Here is a 19882-nt window from a genome sequence, read left to right as displayed (position 1 = left end):
ACACTATCTTGTACCTAAAGATTCCCACATGCCACGACAAAAATCAAAGATACCATGTGCTGCAACTGAGACCCAGCACAGCCAAATAAATAAAATAAATATTAAAACTGCCACTCTGGTTAAATAAAAGATGGTATGTACATCTATTCGATGGGATTCTGTGTTGGTGTTAACAAGACTGGGAAAACTTCATAAACAGGGATGGAAAGACCTCCAAGATGTACAAAGTAAAAAGAGGGCTGAATGGCTTGTATAATAGGCTACCTTATGTGTAAAAAAAGGGGGAATGAAGACAAAAACATATTCAAATTTGCATGAAAGAGCCCCAGAAGGAGCATAAAGACCACAAGTGGTTACCTGTTGTGGAGGGCTGGGAGATGGAGGGCCTTGGGAGAAGGGGGGAGCCTCTTTACATAGATGTTTCTATTGTTTTGTTTTTTAACCATGTGATTGAATTACCAATTCAAAAATTATAAGAAATAAAGACTCAACCTCTGTCTTTATCATATTGGAAAGGAAAGCAGAGCTGTAGGAATGTGCTGTCATTTGTCTCAGCATTCCCCCAATGCCAGGGCTCCCGAGGGCCCAGCGAGAAGATCCAGTTTCCTTTCAAGGCCAGCTCCAGTATGGCTTAGTCAGGAAGTTCCTTCTCAGGTCTGACTTCATTCCCTCCTGATGAAGCCTCCAGCACTGCCCCACCCTGCCAGTTCCGTGTAGCTATCAAAAGGTATCCTTAGCTCCCTCTGGGCCTTGCTGGGTTCACTGGGTAAGTCTAAACCCTATCTCCCCCCTCTCCAAGGATCTGGAATGGTTTGGGGTTACTCAGTGAGAGACAGGCCCATTGGTCCTTGTAGCCAACCAGGGAGATACCAAGGGAAGAGAAGAGAGGCCGGAGGGAAGAGGCTTGCCACCCAGCCTCTCCTCACCCTCCCTCTAAACAGCCATCTCTCTCTGTGTTCACCTGTTCTGTCCCTTCCCTTACCCCCCTGCACACGTGCACACACACACACACACACACACACACACACACACACACACACACAACATCTCTGAGCCTCCCTCCCACTCCCTTCCTTGTCCTTCACGGCCTCATCCCCTCTCTGGTCCTCCCAGGTGAGTGCCCACGCCTTGTCACCATGACGACCATTCACCACAAGCAGATGCTTCAGGAGCACGTGTCCATGGAGTTCTCCAGCTCTACCACCCACGTGCAGACCTTCTCCTAGACAACCAAGATCGTGGGAGGCAAATAGAGTGGGATGGCTGGTAAGGGGGTGGAATTAGGTAGAGGCAGCCTTTCTTCCTCCCATCTTTGTGACCAATGGGCCCCCTCAGAAGCCCAAGATACCACCAACAACCCTCCCAACCTGTGCTTCTAATCTGTGATTTGATAAAGCTAAGCCAGCCGGATGCTTGTCCACAAATGCTGTCTCCAGGAAAACAGCTTAGGAAAAATCAATCACATGGATATGTTTTAGTGATTGAACTCTTAATTGCTGAAGATCAAAGCCATAGGCAAATGCACAAATTTCTGATGGTAGAATTTAAGGCATGGAAGAAGTTAGTGCCTTATCAACTTAAGAATAATGCTGGCCTTGCTCCACTTAAGAAAGAGAAGCCTTGGTGCTGCCAGTGGAGAGAAGATGAACACATAAACAAGTGATTTGAACTTACAGGTATTCAGACTTGGGGACCAGACGTAAGGGAGGGTAGATCCAAGGGAAAACTGAGAAATGGTCTCAGAACAGAACAGATTGTTTAAGCCATGTCTCCAGAGGAAGGTGATTCAAGGATGGCCAGGGACCAGGATATCGAATACCTGTCCTCCCAGTCATCCCTCCTTCAGTCAGTCCTCTGTGCACAGAGGTCAAGGCCAGATAAGCAGTAACTCCCCCGGGCCAAGTGAGACATAGTAAGTGGAACAGCCAGGACTCAAGACCAGAAGCTGCAAACTCAAGTGACTATAATTTGTGATTCTCAGCCTTGATGGCACACCAGAACCACCTTAGGGTGTGGGTAGGAGGAGAGGGGAGTTAAAAAAAAAAACAGTGACATGTGAGTCTCACCTCAGACAGTTAAATCTGGTAGTGTTTTTAAGATCTCCAGGGACCCTGATTTGCAGCCAGACTTGCAAACCACTGGCGGAGAGCGTCCAGCAGGGAACATAAATGCAAAAGACAGTCAGAGGTGAACTGCCCAGAATGTAGCCCATCAGAAGGGAAAGTCACTCTTCACCTCCCACTGCCTGTTGCCATGTGGGAATATGCATCCAGTGTTAAGGATCCAGAAATTAGAATTTTTATGTGAAATCTCTCAATTTTTAGATGTAGGGCTCCTTTTTGTTTAAACATTAAAGGAAAGTGAAGTTGCTCAGTCATGTCCAACTCTTGTGACCCTGTGGACTGTAGCCCACCAGGCTCCTCCGTCCATGGGATTCTCCAGGCAAGAATACTGGAGTGGGTTGCCATTTCCTTCTCTAGGGGATCTTCCCGACCCACAGATCGAACCAGGGTCTCCCACATTGCAGGCAGATGCTTTATCCTCTGAGCCACCAGGGAAGCCTGTTTAAACATTGGAAAGGTCAAATAAAAACCATCAGTAAACCAGCTGCAGCCCGTAGACCTCTGGTCACTATTTAATGCTACTGGGGGACCAGAACTTCCAGGAGAGGAACCCAAAGAGACCCATAAAATATAAAAAAGAAATCTCCTTCTAAAAAAAGCCAGGGAGCCGGGGGCGGGGGGGTGGGGGTGGGCAGAGGGGGAAGTAGAACACAAGACCTTGACCCAGTAAAGATTGTAAATATTGACCATTGAGGGATGGATGAGGCTTTGGCTCCCCTAGGGGTCTGCATTTGCCATAACACAATGACCCACCGACGCTCTAAGGTCCTCGTTTCTTGGCCAAAGCGTTTCCAGTTCTCACTGACCTAAAATGCTCCACCGTCCCCTCAAGAAAAGGTCCCAGGCTAAGCTCTGCCTGGAGCCCATTCTGACCTCTCTCGCCTGTCGGCACAGAGGAAGTGATGAGGAGGAAGTTCTCCAGCTCCACAGAGTTCTTCAGCTTCAAACATCTCTGCTGGTGAAAACGTCCCGGAGTTGGTGGAGAAGCCTCAGCCGGTTGCCTCACCCATGGGTGCATCCCTCCCCGAGTTTCCCCAAGGCCCCGGGAGCTTCCCTTTCTGTCCCAGTGCCCCAGCCCCTCACTGCTGCTGCCACCCCTGCCGCTGTCCCCCCCAATACACAATCACTGGCGGAGACAGGCCAAGGGTCTCTCCCCAGCCCAGAGCTGAGAGCAGGTAGAGGTGCAGCTTCCAGGCTAAGAGGCAAAAATAGGTGCCCACTGCAGGGGATGAAGCCATGTTCTGAGTCCAGGCACAGGGGAACCCCAAACCCAACATCTCCTGGGAGAGAGAGAACGGCATGCCCATCAAGGGGTCTGCCAAGATCTTCTATGACAGTGTGAACAAGGAGCACGTGTTGAAGGTGTCAGGGCCAGTGACCCCTAAGGCCGGAGGCCGAGACCCTAGGAGGGGCCCCAGGTCCTCTCACAGCCAAGAGATCCACAACGGAGACCCAAGAGCTGGGAGATGAGAAAAGGGGCTCTCAATGCCCTAGAGGAGAGGCAGAATAAGAGAGGCCGAGTCAGGAGCCAGGGCATCCTTGCCAGAGTGAGCAAGGGGCCAAAATTAGGGGCAGGGCAAGGCAGAGCCTTGCCAGAACAAGGAGAGGGCAGGACCAGATGGAAAAGAGAGAGGTTCCAGCCGGTGAATGAGCCCCAAAGGAACGTGAGACCAAAGCTATGCGTGTGGCTAGAAGGGAATGAGACCATGGTGGGTGGAACCAGGCTGAGGTGAGGTGGGATCTGCACGAAGGGAAGGGCTAGTCATAGAGTGCAGGTGAGGGTGAGGATTCCTGGGTTCTTCGGGAGAACATTCCAGAAGAGCAATGCCAAGGGCCGATCATCCTAAGGTCTAAGCATCTTCTGCAGCCTCTGGGTCCAGACCCTTTGAGAAAAGGGCGGAATGGATCCCTGAGGGACCTAGGCCTATAATTCTATTCCTGGATCTGCCCTGACTTCCCACTGTGAAAGGGACAGAGCTTCCCTTCTCCCCACCCATGCCAATTGCTTCCTTCCTCTCCCAAAGACCCATCATTGGACCTTAGCACCACCCACAGCACACACAAGCTGCCCCAGAGCCCCCTCCTGGCCAGCCACTCCTTACACAAGCTCATTCAGTCAGCAACCCCTTTCAGGAAACCCACTGGTATCTAAACACCTTTCTACAGGTGCCAAGACAGCCTTGTTCACCCCTATTTCCTCAGGGCTCAACCCAATACCTGACACAGAGGAGTAAGTCTGTGTTAAATAAAGGAGCACTCAGCCCAGTGCCAGAAACTGCAGATAAAGTTGCAACTCAGAGGAAGTCCTTGTCTTCCTGGAGCTCACAGCCAAGGGGGAGAATCCAATGTGGAATCAGGCTTCACATAGACACACTCACACTGACTGCTCCCTGGCACCTTCCAGTCATAGAGACAGCTCAGTCCTCCACACATACATCCAGCACTCAGCTCTTCCCCCTCCCCACAAAACACCCTGTCTCCCTGTGGTTCCCTCCCCCACCCCCTACTAATGGCTTGACTCTGATCCAGCTAGAGTCACTGACCTTGGACGACTCTGACAACTACAAGTACATTGCAAGCAATGACCATGCAGACTCCATCTACACCGTATCCTTGCTGGTGACTGAGGGTGAGCCAGTCCAATCCTCCTGGCCTTTCCTCTTGGGGACCAAACTCCCCCTGTCTGACCCTGTCTCTTTCTCTGTCCTCAGGTCAAGAAAAATTGGATTTCAAAAAGATGTTGAAGAAGAGGTGAGACTGGAAGGCTCCTCTTTCCAGGGTGTGGTCCCCCTACCCTCCAGACTGGAGCTTCTGGAAGGCTTTTCAACAAGGCCCTGAGTTAATGGCCCAGGCTCTAAGAATCCATGGAGTAGGAAGGGGCATCTCAAGGTTGGGAGAGCCTCTCTCTGTCTTCAGAGAAAGGCACTAAAGCCAGGCTTGGCACCCACTTCCTTCCTTCCAGTGGACCCCCTGCTTCCAAGAAGAGGCAGAAGAATGTGACAGATGAGAAAGAGATGCTGAAGATTTTTTTCCAAGGTGCCCAAGAAGGACTTTGAGGTCTGCATGGAGTATGGTTTCACTGACTTCTGGGGGCTGCTGAAGAAGCTCAAAGGGATGAAGAAAGTGGAGGTGGAGGTCAGTGGCCATCAGGGGGAACGGGGGCTGCAGGCCAAGGGCTGGGCCTTACCAAAAGTGCTAGTGCCTTTGGGACTCCTGGTGGCAAGGTCTCCCCACCCTGCCCATGCCTAGTCAAGGGCATTCTCTACTGCCAGTGTAGTGAGGAACTCAGGTTGCCTTCCTTCCACCTCTTTTCTCTTGACTGCTCCCTAATATATTTGCATCGATTTTGGAATCTGACAGACCTAGGTTCCAAGTCCAGTTCTACTGCCTTATTAACTGAGTGAACTTGGGGGTCTCTCCAAATCTGTTTCTTCATCTGCAAAATGAAAATTACTTTTGCCCTTTTCATTTGTTTTCATTTGTTCTCACTCATTCATTCAATTAACTTGTCATTGTGAAATATCTGCACCAGAATTAGAGGACCTATATACAATGGGACCTCTGTACTCAGTAACTGTTCCACGAATGGTGTTCCTTTTTCTTCCCTTATCATGTCTATCTCCCCCTCGATCTTCAAGTTGTTCCATGTGGAGGGAGGGGAACGCCGCTATCTAATTAATCAGCCTAGTCATTTGTCCCCAGAAGCTCAGAGGGCTTCTCCAGGACTGGGGACACAGACTGGGCACATTCTAGATGCCTCTGACACCTGCCTTTCTGATATCACACTCCCTCAGGCCATCTGAATTCTGAAACCCCTGGAAGACATAACAGCCAAGGTGGACACCACGGTGGTCTCTGACTGCATCATGGAGCCGAAGGACCCCAATGTCAAAATGCTGTGGGTCAAGGTGGGGAGAGCACCCAGGGAGGGATATGATTGGAATATCGTTTTTTTTCTCTTCACCCCTTTCCTTCCAAGACCCTCTCATTACCCATAAGCCCTGTCCTCTTTTCCATACCATCAAAAGGATGCCATCTGACATGGCTGAAATGGGCTGGGAGCTGGGCTTTATTCTTAGGTGTTCCTCCTGTTTGTGTTTGATTTGAGACAATTACTCTCCTTTCTCTGTGCCTCAGCCTACCCATCTGAAAAGGCTGAATTAGATAGTCCTGAAGATTACTGATGATCTGGACCTCTAAGAGAAAGCATCTAGTGTGAACTCATGCATATTAAGAGTTCAGGCTTTGGGGGAGGCAGGAACCCTGGATCCCATCAAGCCAGATAATGAGGCTAGAAAGATGTTAGGGGCCTCTGACTGTGTCTGAGAATCTTAGAAAGGTAGATATGGCTCCTTTCAGCTCAGCCTGGCCTTATGGAATGGAATAGAAATCTCCTCTTAAATCCATTCATCAGTTTTTCTACCTAGTCCATGAGGCAGGATAATGAGCCGCTGAGGATCCGGTACTTCCTGGGGAAGTATGATGTGAAGCAGATGGGCACCGTGTACATGCTGCCCATTACCAACGTGAACATGAGTGATGCAGGCTCCTACAGCTTGGCCGTGGGCAACAGGCAGATGAATGCAGAGCTCACGGTGCCGGGAATGAGTGTGGGCACCAGAGGCCACAAGGAGGACATGGTCAGGGTCAGGGCAAAGGAATAACCCAGTATGGGGTCCATGGAGACACGGGAGGAAGGACTGTGGGGCCCTGCACAGATTGCATGGGGTTGGGGGTTAACAGAGGAGAGAAGCATGGGGTATATGGAGAGGACTATGAGATAAAATGCCGTGGGGCAATGTAGCACAGGAGTACAGCCTCTGGAGGTGAACTACTGGAGTCCAAATCCCACCTTCTGTCACTTACGAGCTGTGTATTTGGGGCAAGTGATTCAACTTCTCTTTGCCTCAGTTTTTCCATCTGTAGAATGGGAAATAATAGTAGAATCTTCCTGTGTGAATAGTAGAATCTTCCTGCCTTAATAGTGCCTGGCATGTACCTAAAGTCACATAGCTACATATTCTTTCTTAAAAGTACTGTTAATGTTATTGGGAAGGAGACCATGTGAATGTCATGGAAGGGGATTCCAAGATTCACAAGCAGAAAAAAAGGAAATATGTTTTCCCCAGCTGTGGGCTACAAGAGGCTAATGATACCTGAGTCTTTATGCCCCCCCTTCACCATCCTACCCCTCAGGAGGGACCAGGGATGCAGCCCAAGGACTGCTCTTCCTATTCTTTGCTGCAGATGAGCCTCTGGGAAAGATGAAGCCGGTGAAGGTGACAGAGTGCCAGACAGCTGTGTTTGAGATCTGCCTCTCTAAGAAAGTGCCCGACTTTGTGTGGAAGTTCAATGGAAAGGAGCTGAAGAGGGATGAAAAGTATGAAATCACAGTGTCTTAGGATGGTCTGACCCACACGCTTAAGATTCAGGATGCCAGACTCAGTGATGGTGGCAAGTTCTCTGCCAAGGCAGGAGATCTGCTTCAGAAGACCCAGCCCACTACTGACCATGAGGGTTTGGGCCAGAGCTTGAGTGGTGGACTTAATGCCACAGCAGCCTCCAAGTGGGCATCCATCCCTCCATCCATCCATCCATGTATCTATCCATCTCCTCCTTGCAAGGTCCTTTGATGGATACTAGAAAAATAGAGAGTTCTCCTCTCTGCTAACTCCTAGTCTGGTGGGAGATGAAGGTATGGAAATAAATTAGAAAAAAAGTTCTTAAGCAAGGAATTAAGACACACTAAGAGCTTACTATCAGCCAGGAGATCATGAGCCAAGAAATTAGCTTTTATGGCTTTAGTGTCATACATTACAGCACATATCATATATTACATCTTGACTACATACATTCTTATAGCTAGTTTGGAGAGTTACACATAACAGTAGGTCACACATGTGAACCACTCTTGACACATGTGACATGGAATAATCATTGCTGTGATGGAGGGAGACACAGAGGCTGTGGGGAACCCAGAGGAGAGGTACCACCTTGCAAGGTCAGAAAGGATGTGATAAGATGATGGCAAAGCTTTACCAAGAAAAACAAAAAGGCATTCGATTTTCAGAGAATGGGCAAGAGAAGAGAACATTCTCAGCAGAAGGAACAGCAGTGTAAAGGTCCAGACACCAGAGAGACAATGCAGTTATGGTGAAGAGCCAAGGGGGCATTAGAGATATTGACTGCCGTGCTGTGAGGAGGTAAAAGCTGTTGCCCTGTTTTGCATATGAGCAAACAAACAGATTTAGGAAGTGAATACACTGCATAGAGTCAGCTAGCAAATGAGAAGCAGATCTGGGAATCTCCCTGTCGGGTACTTCTGTGAGTCGGGTACACACTTCATGTCACAGGGCCCTGTAGTTTCTGGGGTCAGAAAGAGGACCACGGCAGCATCTAGCTGCAGGAAGCAACCATTTGTTTGTCTGTCCATAGGCATCCCTGTAAAATTTGCGAGCACCCTCAAGAATGTGTATGTGAAAGAGAGGAGCCGTGCCTGCCTTGAGTGTGAGCTGACATCCAAGGATATGACCTTGTACTGGAAGAAGGATGGGCAGCTGCTGGTGCGAAGCTCCAAGTACAGCATGAACCATGAGGGCAAGAGAGCAGAGCTGTTCATTGAGGACGCACAGCTCACTGACAGTGGCAAGGACACTGTGGTAGCCATGCAGGATGGGGACCTCACTGAATACTACTGCACTGCTATGGTCACCATGGAAGGCATACACCCACCCTGTCAGTCCCCATTGAGTGACCCTCCGCTTTCCTACCATGGGGTGAACACCAGTCCCCATGACATCAACCCTCCTCCAGGTCTTGATTTATTTCTACCTCCCCACTCTAACCACCCCCATATCCCAAATTCTGACTGTTTCTACCTCCTAGACCCTGATCATCCTTCATCTTTTGAACTCTATCTGAAATCCCTTGACTTTGTCCATCCTTTACTTCGAGACTCTGACCACCCCCAGCAAATCTGATCATCCTACACCCCTCGACCCTGACCAGGCCCTACTCACTATCCCTGGCCATTTCTCACTGACCCTGGCCACCCTCTACTCCTAATAAACCCTGGGCATCCCACCGACCAGCATAACCACAGCTAAACATCCCAGCTCTGCATCCCAGATGCAGACCATCTGCATCCCACCATCTAGTCCTCTTCACCTGAGCAGCCTGAGCTCCCACTGACCATATGCTCTGATGATCAGCCCCCCATTAGCCATCTCCCAGAATTCCTGGTTACCATTTCCCAATGCCACTGACTTTCCCCCAAACCCCACCTACCAGCCCTAATCCCCTCACTGACCCCTTACCCACATGCCCATTTTTTTTTTTTTTTTTCACATGCCCATTTTTAAACATCCTGCTCATCATAAATGACTTTGATAGACGCCACCAGCCCTTTTCCGGTAATGTAAGTCCCTTCCACCTCATACCATAACCCAGCCCCGCCCGGTTCGGTTCTCTCCAGAGTGACTGGCCACTGTCAAGAGCACAATATCCGACGTGAACGCGGCCACCGGGAGCCCAGCTGAGCTGTTCCTAGTGCGATGAGAAGGTGGAGGGCTTGCGACTGGAGGATAGCAAAGAGGTCCAAGGCAGGAGCCAGGAATGGGAGTGAAGGACGAAGGGACCGACTAGGCACACATTCGCACCCAAGAGTAGCCCTCGCCCCTGCAGATCCTGGCGTGCGGGTCCTGAAGCAGGGTGCGGTTCACAAGTTCAGCTTCCTCAGTATGGGGCCCGACCTCGAGGGCAAGTACACTTCAGGGCCAAGGGTGCAGAGAGGGAAGCCTCGGTGTTTATGGCAGGTAAGGTCGCTGCCGGCCGTAGAGGAAGCGAGACCATGCCTGGCCCGCCCACCTACCCCTAGCCCCTCCGTCACCCCGTCACCCCGCCCCCATCCCCGTGGGCTCCTCCCCCACCCCTGCTGGGCGTGCCTTCCCTGCCGCCCGCCTTGCGGATCCGCCAAACATCTATGGTCCGTCCTGGAGGCACTGGCCGCGCACCCGGTGACCGTGAGGGTGAGCCACACCGCAAACATCAAGGTGCCCTTCCGGGAAAAGCCGCTGCCCAGAGAGACGTGGTACAAGGAAGGCACGAAAATGACAAGAGGAACGCGCGTCAGTGGAGCGTGGCGACGACCAGGCGCTGCTCGCCATTTCAAAGTGCCTGCGACAAAGACGAAATATAGATCAATGGAACAAAATAGAAAGCCCAGAGTTAAATCCACGTACCTACGGACACCTTATCTTTGACAAAGGAGGCAAGATTATACAATGGAAAAAAGACAACCTCTTTAACAAGGGGTGCTGGGAAAACTGGTCAACCACTTGTAAAAGAATGAAACTAGAAAAAAAAAAGAATGAAACTAGAACACGTTCTAACACCATACACAAAAATAAACTCAAAATGGATTAAAGATCTAAATGTAAGACCAGAAACTATAAAACTCCTAGAGGAGAACATAGGCAAAACACTCTCCAACATAAATCACAGCAAGATCCTCCATGACCCACCTCCAAGAATACTGGAAATAAAAGCAAAAATAAACAAATGGGACCTAATGAAACTTAAAAGCTTTTGCACTACAAAGGAAACTATAAGTAAGGTGAAAAGACAGCCCTCAGATTGGGAGAAAATAATAGCAAATGAAGCAACAGACAAAGGACTAATCTCAAAATTATACAAGCAACTCCTGAAGCTCAATTCCAGAAAAATAAATGACCCAATCAAAAAATGGGCCAAAGAACTATACAGACATTTCCCCAAAGAAGATATACAGATGGCTAACAAACACATGAAAAGATGCTCAACATCACTCATCATCAGGGAAATGCAAATCAAAACCTCAATGAGGTACCATTACACACTAGTCAGGATGGCTGCTATCCAAAAGTCTACAAGCAATAAATGCTGGAGAGGGTGTGGAGAAAAGGGAACCCTCTTACACTGTTGGTGGGAATGCAAACTAGTACAGCCACTATGGAGAACAGTGTGGAGATTCCTTAAAAAACTGGAAATAGAACTGTCATATGACCCAGCAATACCACTTCTGGGCATAAACACCAAGGAAACCAGATCTGAAAGAGACACGTGCACCCCAATGTTCATCGCAGCACTGTTTATAATAGCCAGGACATGGAAGCAACCTAAATGCCCATCAGCAGACAAATGGATAAGGAAGCTGTGGTACATATACACCATGGAATATTACTCAGCCATTAAAAAGAATTCATTTGAATCAGTTCTAATGAGATGGATGAAACAGGAGCCTATTATACAGAGTGAAGTAAGCCAGAAAGATAAAGAACATTACAGCATACCAACACATATATATGGAATTTAGAAAGATGGTAATGATAACCCTCTATGCAAAACAGAAAAAGAGACACAGATGTACAGAACAGACTTTTGGACTCTGTGGGAGAAGGCGAGGGTGGGATGTTTCGAGAGAACAGCATTGAAACATGTATATTATCTATAGTGAACCAGACCACCAGCCCAGGTTGGATGCATGAGACAAGTGATTGGATCTGGTGCACTGGGAAGACCCAGAGGGAGTAGGTAGAGAGGGAGGTGGGAGTGGGGCTCGGGATGGGGAATACATGTAAATCCATGGCTGATTCATGTCAATGTATGACAAAACCCACTATAATATTGTAAAGTAATTAGCCTCCAACTAATAAAAATAAATGAAAAATAAAAATTAAAAAAAAATAAAAGACGCTTACTCCTTGGAAGGAAAGTTATGACCAACCTAGATAGCATATTAAAAAGCAGAGACATTACTTTGCCAACAAAGGTCTGTCTGGTGAAGGCTACGGTTTTTCCAGTGGCCATGTATGGATGTGAGAGTTGGACTGTGAAGAAAGCTGAGCGCCAAAAAATTGATGCTTTTGAACTATGGTGTTGGAGAAGACTCTTGAGAGTCCCTTGGACTGCAAGGAAACCCAACCAGTCCATCCTAAAGGAGATCAGTCCTGGGTGTTCATTGGAAAGACTGATGCTGAAGCTGAAACTCCAGAACTTTGGCCACCTCATGTGAAGAGTTGACTCATTGGAAAAGACCCTGATGCTGGGAGGGATTGGGGGCAGGAGGAGAAGGGGGTGACAGAGGATAGATGGCTGGATGGCATCACCGACTTGATGGACATGAGTTTGAGTAAACTTTGGGAGTTGGTGATGGACAAGGAGGCCTGGCATGCTGCGATTCATGCAGTCGCGAAGAGTCGGACATGACTGAGAGACTGAACTGAACTGATTGAGGGTGCAAGGCTGAGTGCTGAACATGTCAACTGTGAGTGTTCAAAGTAGAAGTCGTGAAAGTTTTCAGGGGTATTGAGCGTGGGAATTGGGCTTGGGGTTGAATGGGAAGAGTGTGGGGGTGGACGAGTTGTCTATGTCACCTGGGACACCCCAGGCCTGGTGCAAGACCTGCACATGTCTGATTCCTCCAACACCAGCATCTCCCTGGCCTGGCGAGAGCCTGCAGGGGGAGACCCACCCTCTGGCTACATCCTTGAGATGCGGGCTGAAGATACCATGGAGTGGTCCAAGGCCACAGAGATCCCCATCCAGGCACCTGCTACACAGCGGGCGGCCTCACTGAGGGGCAGAAGTACTTCTTCCGAATCCTGGGGTGAACGAGGCTGTGGTTGGGGAGGCAGTAAAGCTGGACGAGAGGGCCTGTGCCATGCCACCACCAGGCGAGAGATGCAGAGAGGGCTGGGGTCAAGGCCCCAACATCCTAGCTCCACCCCTTCCTCTCTGGGACCTCATCCCGTAGAAGACAATTGGGCAATGCTGTGATCAAGAAAAAGTCATACATATTCGTGCCTGGATGGAGCTAGGGGTAATCCCAGGGGCTTCCCCACCAAAAACAAAACAGAATCAAAAAACCCAAAAAACAAAAATCTCACTCATTGTGTGCCAGATAGTGTGTGTCAAAGGAGGTGGTAGGGTTATAGGGGGGAAAAAAAACACAGGATCTGCCCTAAAGAGTCTTACATGATAATAGAGGGAAACAGATGAGAAAAAAATAAATGCTTTGCAGCACTGCAGGGTTCCTAGCTGCCTGTCTGGCCTGAAGTGAGAGCATGAAGGAGAAGAGATTGGGAAAGGCTTCAGAAGGGACGCTTAAGCTTGAGTCTTCTGGATAGAGCGCTGCTTGCTCCATCTTTGTCTTTTCCATCTCAGCTGCTCCCAAGTTTGACCTGAGTGCCTGGTTGAAGAGTCACATGGTGGTTTGCGCTGGGACAGCCCTCTGCATCCACGCCTCCTTCTCTGTGAGTCATTCCTGACCCTGACCCTCAGATGCCCACCACTGAACCCAGATGGCTACCATGGCTGCCATAGCCTCTGCCTCTGCCCCTTGCCAGACCCTGGCACCAGAGCCTGATAGGAGACTCCTGGACAATGGGAGGGGGCCTGCCCCCAAATACCACCCAGGGCTCCCCACCACCCAACGTGATCTGGCTGAAAGAAGGCATCCCTACCAAGGGCCGGGAAATTATCACCAAGAGCAAAAACCGCTCCCAGTTCCTCACCAACAGCACGAAGTGTTCTGACTCAGGGGTGTACCGCATTGAGCTCCAGAATGTGTCTGGAGAGGTGTATCACGACTTCCACATGCGTGTGACAGGTATGACAAGGAGCAGAGGCCTGGGTAGACATCCCTGCCTACACTCCCCTCTGCTGCTGGAGTCTTACCACTGTAACGGCATTCCTTAAGGTAGTCAGGCTCCTTTGGCACCACAGAGCAAGACTCTCAGCTTTTGCCTTAATGGGCAGAGTTGTTTCCACTTTATCTCAGAGTCTTGAAACCCCAGAGGCACTGAACTAGGACTAAGCCCTTATTTCAGTTTCTGCAATCATATCTGGAGAGCTTCAGGGCATATGCAGAGTGGGGTCAGTGAGAATAGGTAAGAGGCTAGAGAGACAGGCAGAAATGAGTCCATTAAAAATTGGGGTAACTGGCCTGTATGTTATTGGAAATACTGTCAAAGCGTGTGATTTGGTCACCTAGAAAGCCCTTTTGGGGAAACTTCACAATCCCACAGTGTCACTGCCATATAGCTTCATTAGAATTCCTGAACCACAGCTGAAATGAGCTTCCTATTAATTTTTAGTTCCCCCCCCCCCCCCGGATACCATTTAGAACTTTAATAATAAAGATGGTGGGTAAAACCTAAGAAAGTGCCTTTTCATCATCTTAAATCGCAGGAAACTGCAGGTTTTGAGGTTTAACACATTGTGTATTCCTAAATTTACATTAATCACTATGCTAAAGAGTATATGAAACATTCCTTTACATTGATGCATTTTGTACCTCCCTCTCCCTCCAAAATGGGGTGACCTCTTAAAGAGAATTGGAAGCTTTATAATAAAACCCTAAACCCCCAAGGGATGAAGGGGTGAACTTTTATTAAATGGGCACTTTACCCAAACATTATTATGATAGCTATTTTTAGTCTTTTTTGCAAGTGAGGAAATGGGTCTGCGAAAGTAACCTGCCTAAATTCACAGGGCTAGTAAATGACAGAGCTGGAGCTACACTCATAAATAGTTCTGACTCCAAGACACTGGCTGCCTGAAACTTAGAAGGTGAAGGTGCCCCATCCCATCCTCCTTAGGAGTTGGCAGGTGGCGGGCATGGGGGCACAATATTTCGGCGGGGGTGTGGAGCACGATATTCGGGCACGGTATTTCCCCAGGGAGGCTGATGGATTTTTCGGACCCTTCCAGATTTTCGGCGGCCACCCACAAACCTACAGCTGTTTGAGGAGGTCATCAACACGGTGACTCTGACCTGGAACCACAGCTCCGACCTGCAGGAGGGCGGCGAGGCCCACTACGCCATAGTGGAGCGGGATGCCAGCACAGCCACCTGGTTCACGACGGTCGACAGCGTCTTCAGCAACAAGTACACGGTGAAAGACTCGCTCCCCGCAGGAAGTACTTTTTCCGAGTGCTGGCCCAGAACGAAGCGGTGACTCCAATGATACCTGCCTGGCTCGTCAACAACAAGGACAAGAGTGAGTCTGGGGACCTAGGGGTTCAGATCTGTGATCCCTGATGGCGGGGATGAAATAAGGGTTGCCAGGGGTACCCGATGCTGAGAAGCACTGAGCTGAAAGAGCTAACGTTGGGGACCCTGGGGAGAAAAGCTGAGGTCTGGAAGCCTAGGAGAGGAGATTCCTTCGGGGGACTCTGAGGGGTGGGACTAACGTGGAGGCGGGGAGATTCCTCTGGGGGCGGGGATGCCGGTAGAGGGCGGGAAGGAGGGGAGAGGATGTCGGTGCGGGACGGGGATGTGGAGCTGAGAAGCTGTTCCAGCCGAGCGGCTAACTGAAGTCCTGACTGAGATTTCAGGGAGGGTCCAAGAAGCGGAGATGACATCCGGAAACCCCGGAGGGAGGGGATTAACGGTTGGGATAGCTGCGGGAAACTTGAAATATGAATCTCAATTGGAGACTGAAGAGACGGTGGAGGCTGGGGCGCCTTGGAGAAAGCTTGGAGGGTGGGGGGATCAGACATATGTACACCCGTGGCTGATTCACGTCAGTGTATGGCAAAACCCACCACAATATTGTAAAGTAATCAGCCTCCATTAAAATAAATTAATTAATTGGGGGGAGGGGGAGCCAACCAACAGCCCGGTCCGGAAGCTGGTGGCCGGAAAGAAGTCTAAGATGCCCAGGTCTGGAAAAGCGCAAAAGCCCGCGAACCTGGTTTAGGTCTTGAAACCAGCAGTGGCATGGGGGTGGGCGAGTGACGAAGGGAGAACTTCAGGAACCCCTATGAAGTCGGGGCCCTAGAGCTGACGGTGCGTGGGAATCTAACCCAGGTCATCGGAGTTTCGTGAGCTGGGTCTCCTGGGCGTCTTCCGAGCTCTAGGCGGGAGTGCGGTGGGTGGGGACCTCGGGGTGCGCTCACCGCTCGCCACGTCCCCCACCCCCACCAGAGCCCCGCACAGTCGAGGATCTGAGCGCCAAGCTGAAGCCGTACCAGCAGAAGGACTGGCGCCACGTGCCGCGCTTCCTGACCCCGCTCAAGCCGCACACGGTGCTGCGTGGCCAGGATTGCACCGTGACCCGCGCCTTCCTGGGGAACCCGCAGCCCACCGTCACCCTCTGCAAGGGCCAGAGTACAGCGTGCTGGTGGAGAACAGCTGGGCAAGGACGGCGGCAGCTCCCAGCCCACCGTCCATGGTGAGGGCGCCGAGCCCGGCTCCGGCAGGCCTGGAGGTGGTGGGCGCCCGGGCTGAGTCCTACCTGGGGTGGAGGTGCAAAATGGCAGTCTTGTGGAAGATTGCTCGATTATTTTCCTATAGCTGACACAGTCTTTTATTTAATCTGCTATGGGGTGGTGTAAATATTCTCTAACTGACCATAGTTCAAACCACTCTGCCATCTTCTCCGTATCATTTGTTATGTATCTGGCCCCTGCAGACTTGGGAGTTGGCAATCCCTCAAGAGTCTGTAGTTTGCAACCCTTCAGTTCAGTTCAGTTCAGTGGCTCAATGTAGTTTGCAGCCCTTCAGTTCAGTTCAGTTCAGTGGCTCAGTTGTGTCTGATTATTTGCAAACCCATGGACTGCAACACACCAGACTTCCCTGTACATCACCAACTCCCGGAGCTTGCGCAAACTCATTGTCCCTCTGGTCGGTGATGCCATCCAACCATTTCATATTATGCCGTTCCCTTCTCCTCCTGCCTTCAATCTCTCCCAGCATCAGGGTAGTTTGCAACCCTTGGTGGGCCTAAACATGCATTTGAAAAAAACAGTAGTAATCAAGTCTAAACCAGACTTGACAAGCACAATCTCCCTGGCAGGGTTCTAAAAGGAATCTTTTATATTGACAGAATTTTCAATATATTTTGATGTGCAACCAAGACAAAACTATACTGGTCCAGGATAAGGATAGACAGGAGGCGCTGAAGGGAATAAAGGCTTCCCCCCAGGTGGCGCTAGTGGTAAAGAACCTGCCTGCCACTGCAGGAGAGGAGGATTCGATCCCTGGCTGGGGAAGATCCCCTGGAGGAGGGCATGGCAACCCACTCCAGTATGCTTGCTTGGAGAATCCCATGGACAGAGAAGCCTGGTGGGCTACAGTCCATGGGGTCGCAAAGTCAGACATGACTGAAGCACACGAGGGAGAAATGATAGGAGGGAGGCCCTCCCTCTGCACACAGGTGTGCCTGTTCTGCTCATGTGTGCACAGGTAGGAGAAATGTTTTATTTCTTCCTACACATTCTACTGTTTTCACAGCTAGACAGCTAGTTGCATGAACTCTCTAAATGCAAAGATGACCTACCTTGCTCTTCCCCCTTTGCTTTAAGCCTCCTAGTTTTGTCATGATCCTTTAGATAAAAGTCACCCCCCACCACCTACCTCTCCAGCCTCCTCCTCTGCCACTCTCTGAAGTCTCCATGGCATGTATTGGTGTCCAGTCTCCATGGTTACAGACTGTAACCATCCTGTTACAGATGTCTTTCTCTGGGGAAAGGACCATGTCCTGTTGCTCTGTCTCTCAAGTGCTCAGCTAAGTGCCTGGCATTGAGATGATGCCTCCACAGTGGCTGCTGAACTGTGTAACAGAACTAGGCCAGGAAAGGCACCATGGGAGACATCCAGCTCTCATTCCACAGCTAGAGAGATCCCTGACAACTTAATTCTGATTGTAAGCACATGGGCACAAGGCCCTGGCTCTAACACTAATCAGCCATGTGACCTTGGCAAGCCACTCTAAGCTTGTTTCTCATCTACTTCTTAGGGCTGTTATGAGGATTAAATGAGAGTGCATAGAAGTGCCTGGCACAATATGTGGCATACATTAAATGAATAACTGGCAGCTCTTGGCCCCACACACTCGGCTGACCTTGGCAGACTGCAGCTGGGAAGGACTGAGGATCCTAGGCAGGGTCCAGCCCCTGGTTTCTGCATAGTGACTCAAAGTCCAGGAGTTTGGAGGTTCCCTTGTCCCTAGGGTCATTCACACTGACATTCTTTGCTCTTTCAAAGATGACAAGTCAATTCTAGCATCTGTCACTGAGAGTCTGCAGAAGAAATTAAAGCACCTTAAGTGAGCTCCAGCCCAGCCCAGGCATCAGGAGGATGTTGTGATGTGGGGCTTCTTGGCCTGTCCTCTGTGTGGTCCCGGTGAGGAAGGCCCTGTATGGTCTGTGGTGTTTGTCAACATAAACATTCACTGAAGGGATGGGACAATACACTGAGTGTGCCTTTGCGTATATTCCTGACATGGTGTGCACCAGGGACCAAGGAAATGGGACTTGGGAGTGAGATGGGCATACTCAGAAGACCAACCCCTGAGAGCCTGCTCTAAACCCACCCACATGGGGAGTGACCAGTCCCCTTTTGGCTGGGCCTTGCCCTGCCTTCCCCTCCTCCACAACTGCACTGTACCTTGCCCTCCCCTCAGGGCTTAGCAGGGAAGTTTTCAACTTCCTCCCCAGCCTGCTAAGCCTACAAGTAGGTATGTCTTCAGTTCTGGGATTTAAATGGATCAAGACCTTGCCTCTTTAGTGTCCAGGGTTCCTACTATCTGGGCATCCCATGTGGCTGAGTGGTGAAGAATTCACTTGCCAATGCAGGAGATACAGGTTCGATCCCTGGGTCAAGGAGATCCACTGGAGAAGGAAATGGCAACCCACTCCAGTATTCTTACCTGAAAATCCCATGGACAGCGGAGCATTGTGTGCTACAGCCCAGGGGCTTGCAAAGAGTTGGACACAAGTAAGTGACTGAGCACACACTCATGCTTACTCATACTCTTTGAGAATTAAGAGAATCTGAGAGCTAGAAGGGACTGGTCATCCACCTCACTATGTTCGACAGCAGCAAACTCTTCCTTAAAAAATTTTAAGCTACTGGACCTGAAACAAGGATGGGGGTCTTTGAACCTCCCTCCTCTACTTTATTCTTTTGCTAGTTCCCACCAGCAGGGCTTCCCTGGTGGTTCAGCTGGTAAAGAATTGGTCTGCAATGTGGGAGAACCTGAGTTTGGTCCCTGGGTTGGGAAGATCCCCTGGAGAAGAAAAAGGCTACCCACTCCAGCATTCTGGCCTGGAGAATTCCATGGACTGTATAGTCCATGGGGTTGCAAAGAGTCCGATGCGACTGAGTGACTTTCACTTTCAGCTCCCAACACTAATCTCTGTACAGATGCTAGTTTGAAAATTACTGATTCATCCAACACCCATACGGAGCTTGAGTCTATCACATCCCCACAACTGTACAACCCCTCTACTGATGGGAGTATTCATTACCATCCATGACTTCCCTTTTTACTCTGGGTCAGGGAGCTGCTCATTAAGATGAAAATGCCCCTGGAGTCAGGTGACAAGTTATTCTGCCAGGGCTTCACATCTAAAGCATGAATCATACAATCTAATCTCATTCCTCCCAGCTGTTCAGCTGAGCCCAGACTCCAGGGAGGAGAAGCGTGAAGGGAATCTGGATTATTTTGGAGCAGGTAGTAAGTCTGGGCTGTGGAGGGCAGGAGGTGGGTAGCAGTAGAGGACACCAAGTAATGAGATGCGGGGCACCTGTGCATAGGGGAGGGCATTAAGGACAAGTTTGGATGGTGGCAACTCCTACCCATCCCCCATCCTCCTGAACTACATCCTCACCCACACACGTGACCAGAAAGTGAGACCTACTCCAACCAGCACAGTATCACCAGTCACAGAGCCAGCCTGGCGCCAACATGCACTGGCCAAGACTGTGACCC

General features: G+C 50.0%; 1 protein-coding gene across 1 annotated transcript; it reads left to right on the top strand.

Moving 5' to 3' along the window:
• The first annotated feature begins 1136 nt into the window (after positions 1–1136).
• Positions 1137–19523, top strand: IGSF22 (immunoglobulin superfamily member 22). The gene is given in 28 exon segments (XM_061159581.1): positions 1137–1245; positions 3018–3063; positions 3065–3135; positions 3349–3485; positions 4653–4752; positions 4835–4874; positions 5086–5149; positions 5151–5258; positions 5918–6031; positions 6563–6731; positions 7371–7640; positions 8559–8843; positions 9598–9673; positions 9675–9724; positions 9807–9887; positions 9890–9931; positions 10084–10104; positions 10107–10236; positions 10238–10317; positions 12505–12702; positions 12705–12761; positions 12764–12835; positions 13326–13414; positions 13578–13770; positions 14874–15062; positions 15065–15163; positions 16105–16275; positions 18088–19523. Coding segments are annotated over 28 exon segments (3192 nt in total). The 3' UTR covers positions 18219–19523.
• Positions 19524–19882: the final 359 nt, after the last annotated feature.

This window comes from Dama dama, chromosome 2 (assembly GCF_033118175.1).
Source record: "Dama dama isolate Ldn47 chromosome 2, ASM3311817v1, whole genome shotgun sequence".
Lineage (NCBI taxonomy): Eukaryota > Metazoa > Chordata > Mammalia > Artiodactyla > Cervidae > Dama > Dama dama.
The sequence above is the reverse complement of the archived record's forward strand: the minus strand, read 5'-3'. Positions and strand labels throughout refer to the sequence as shown.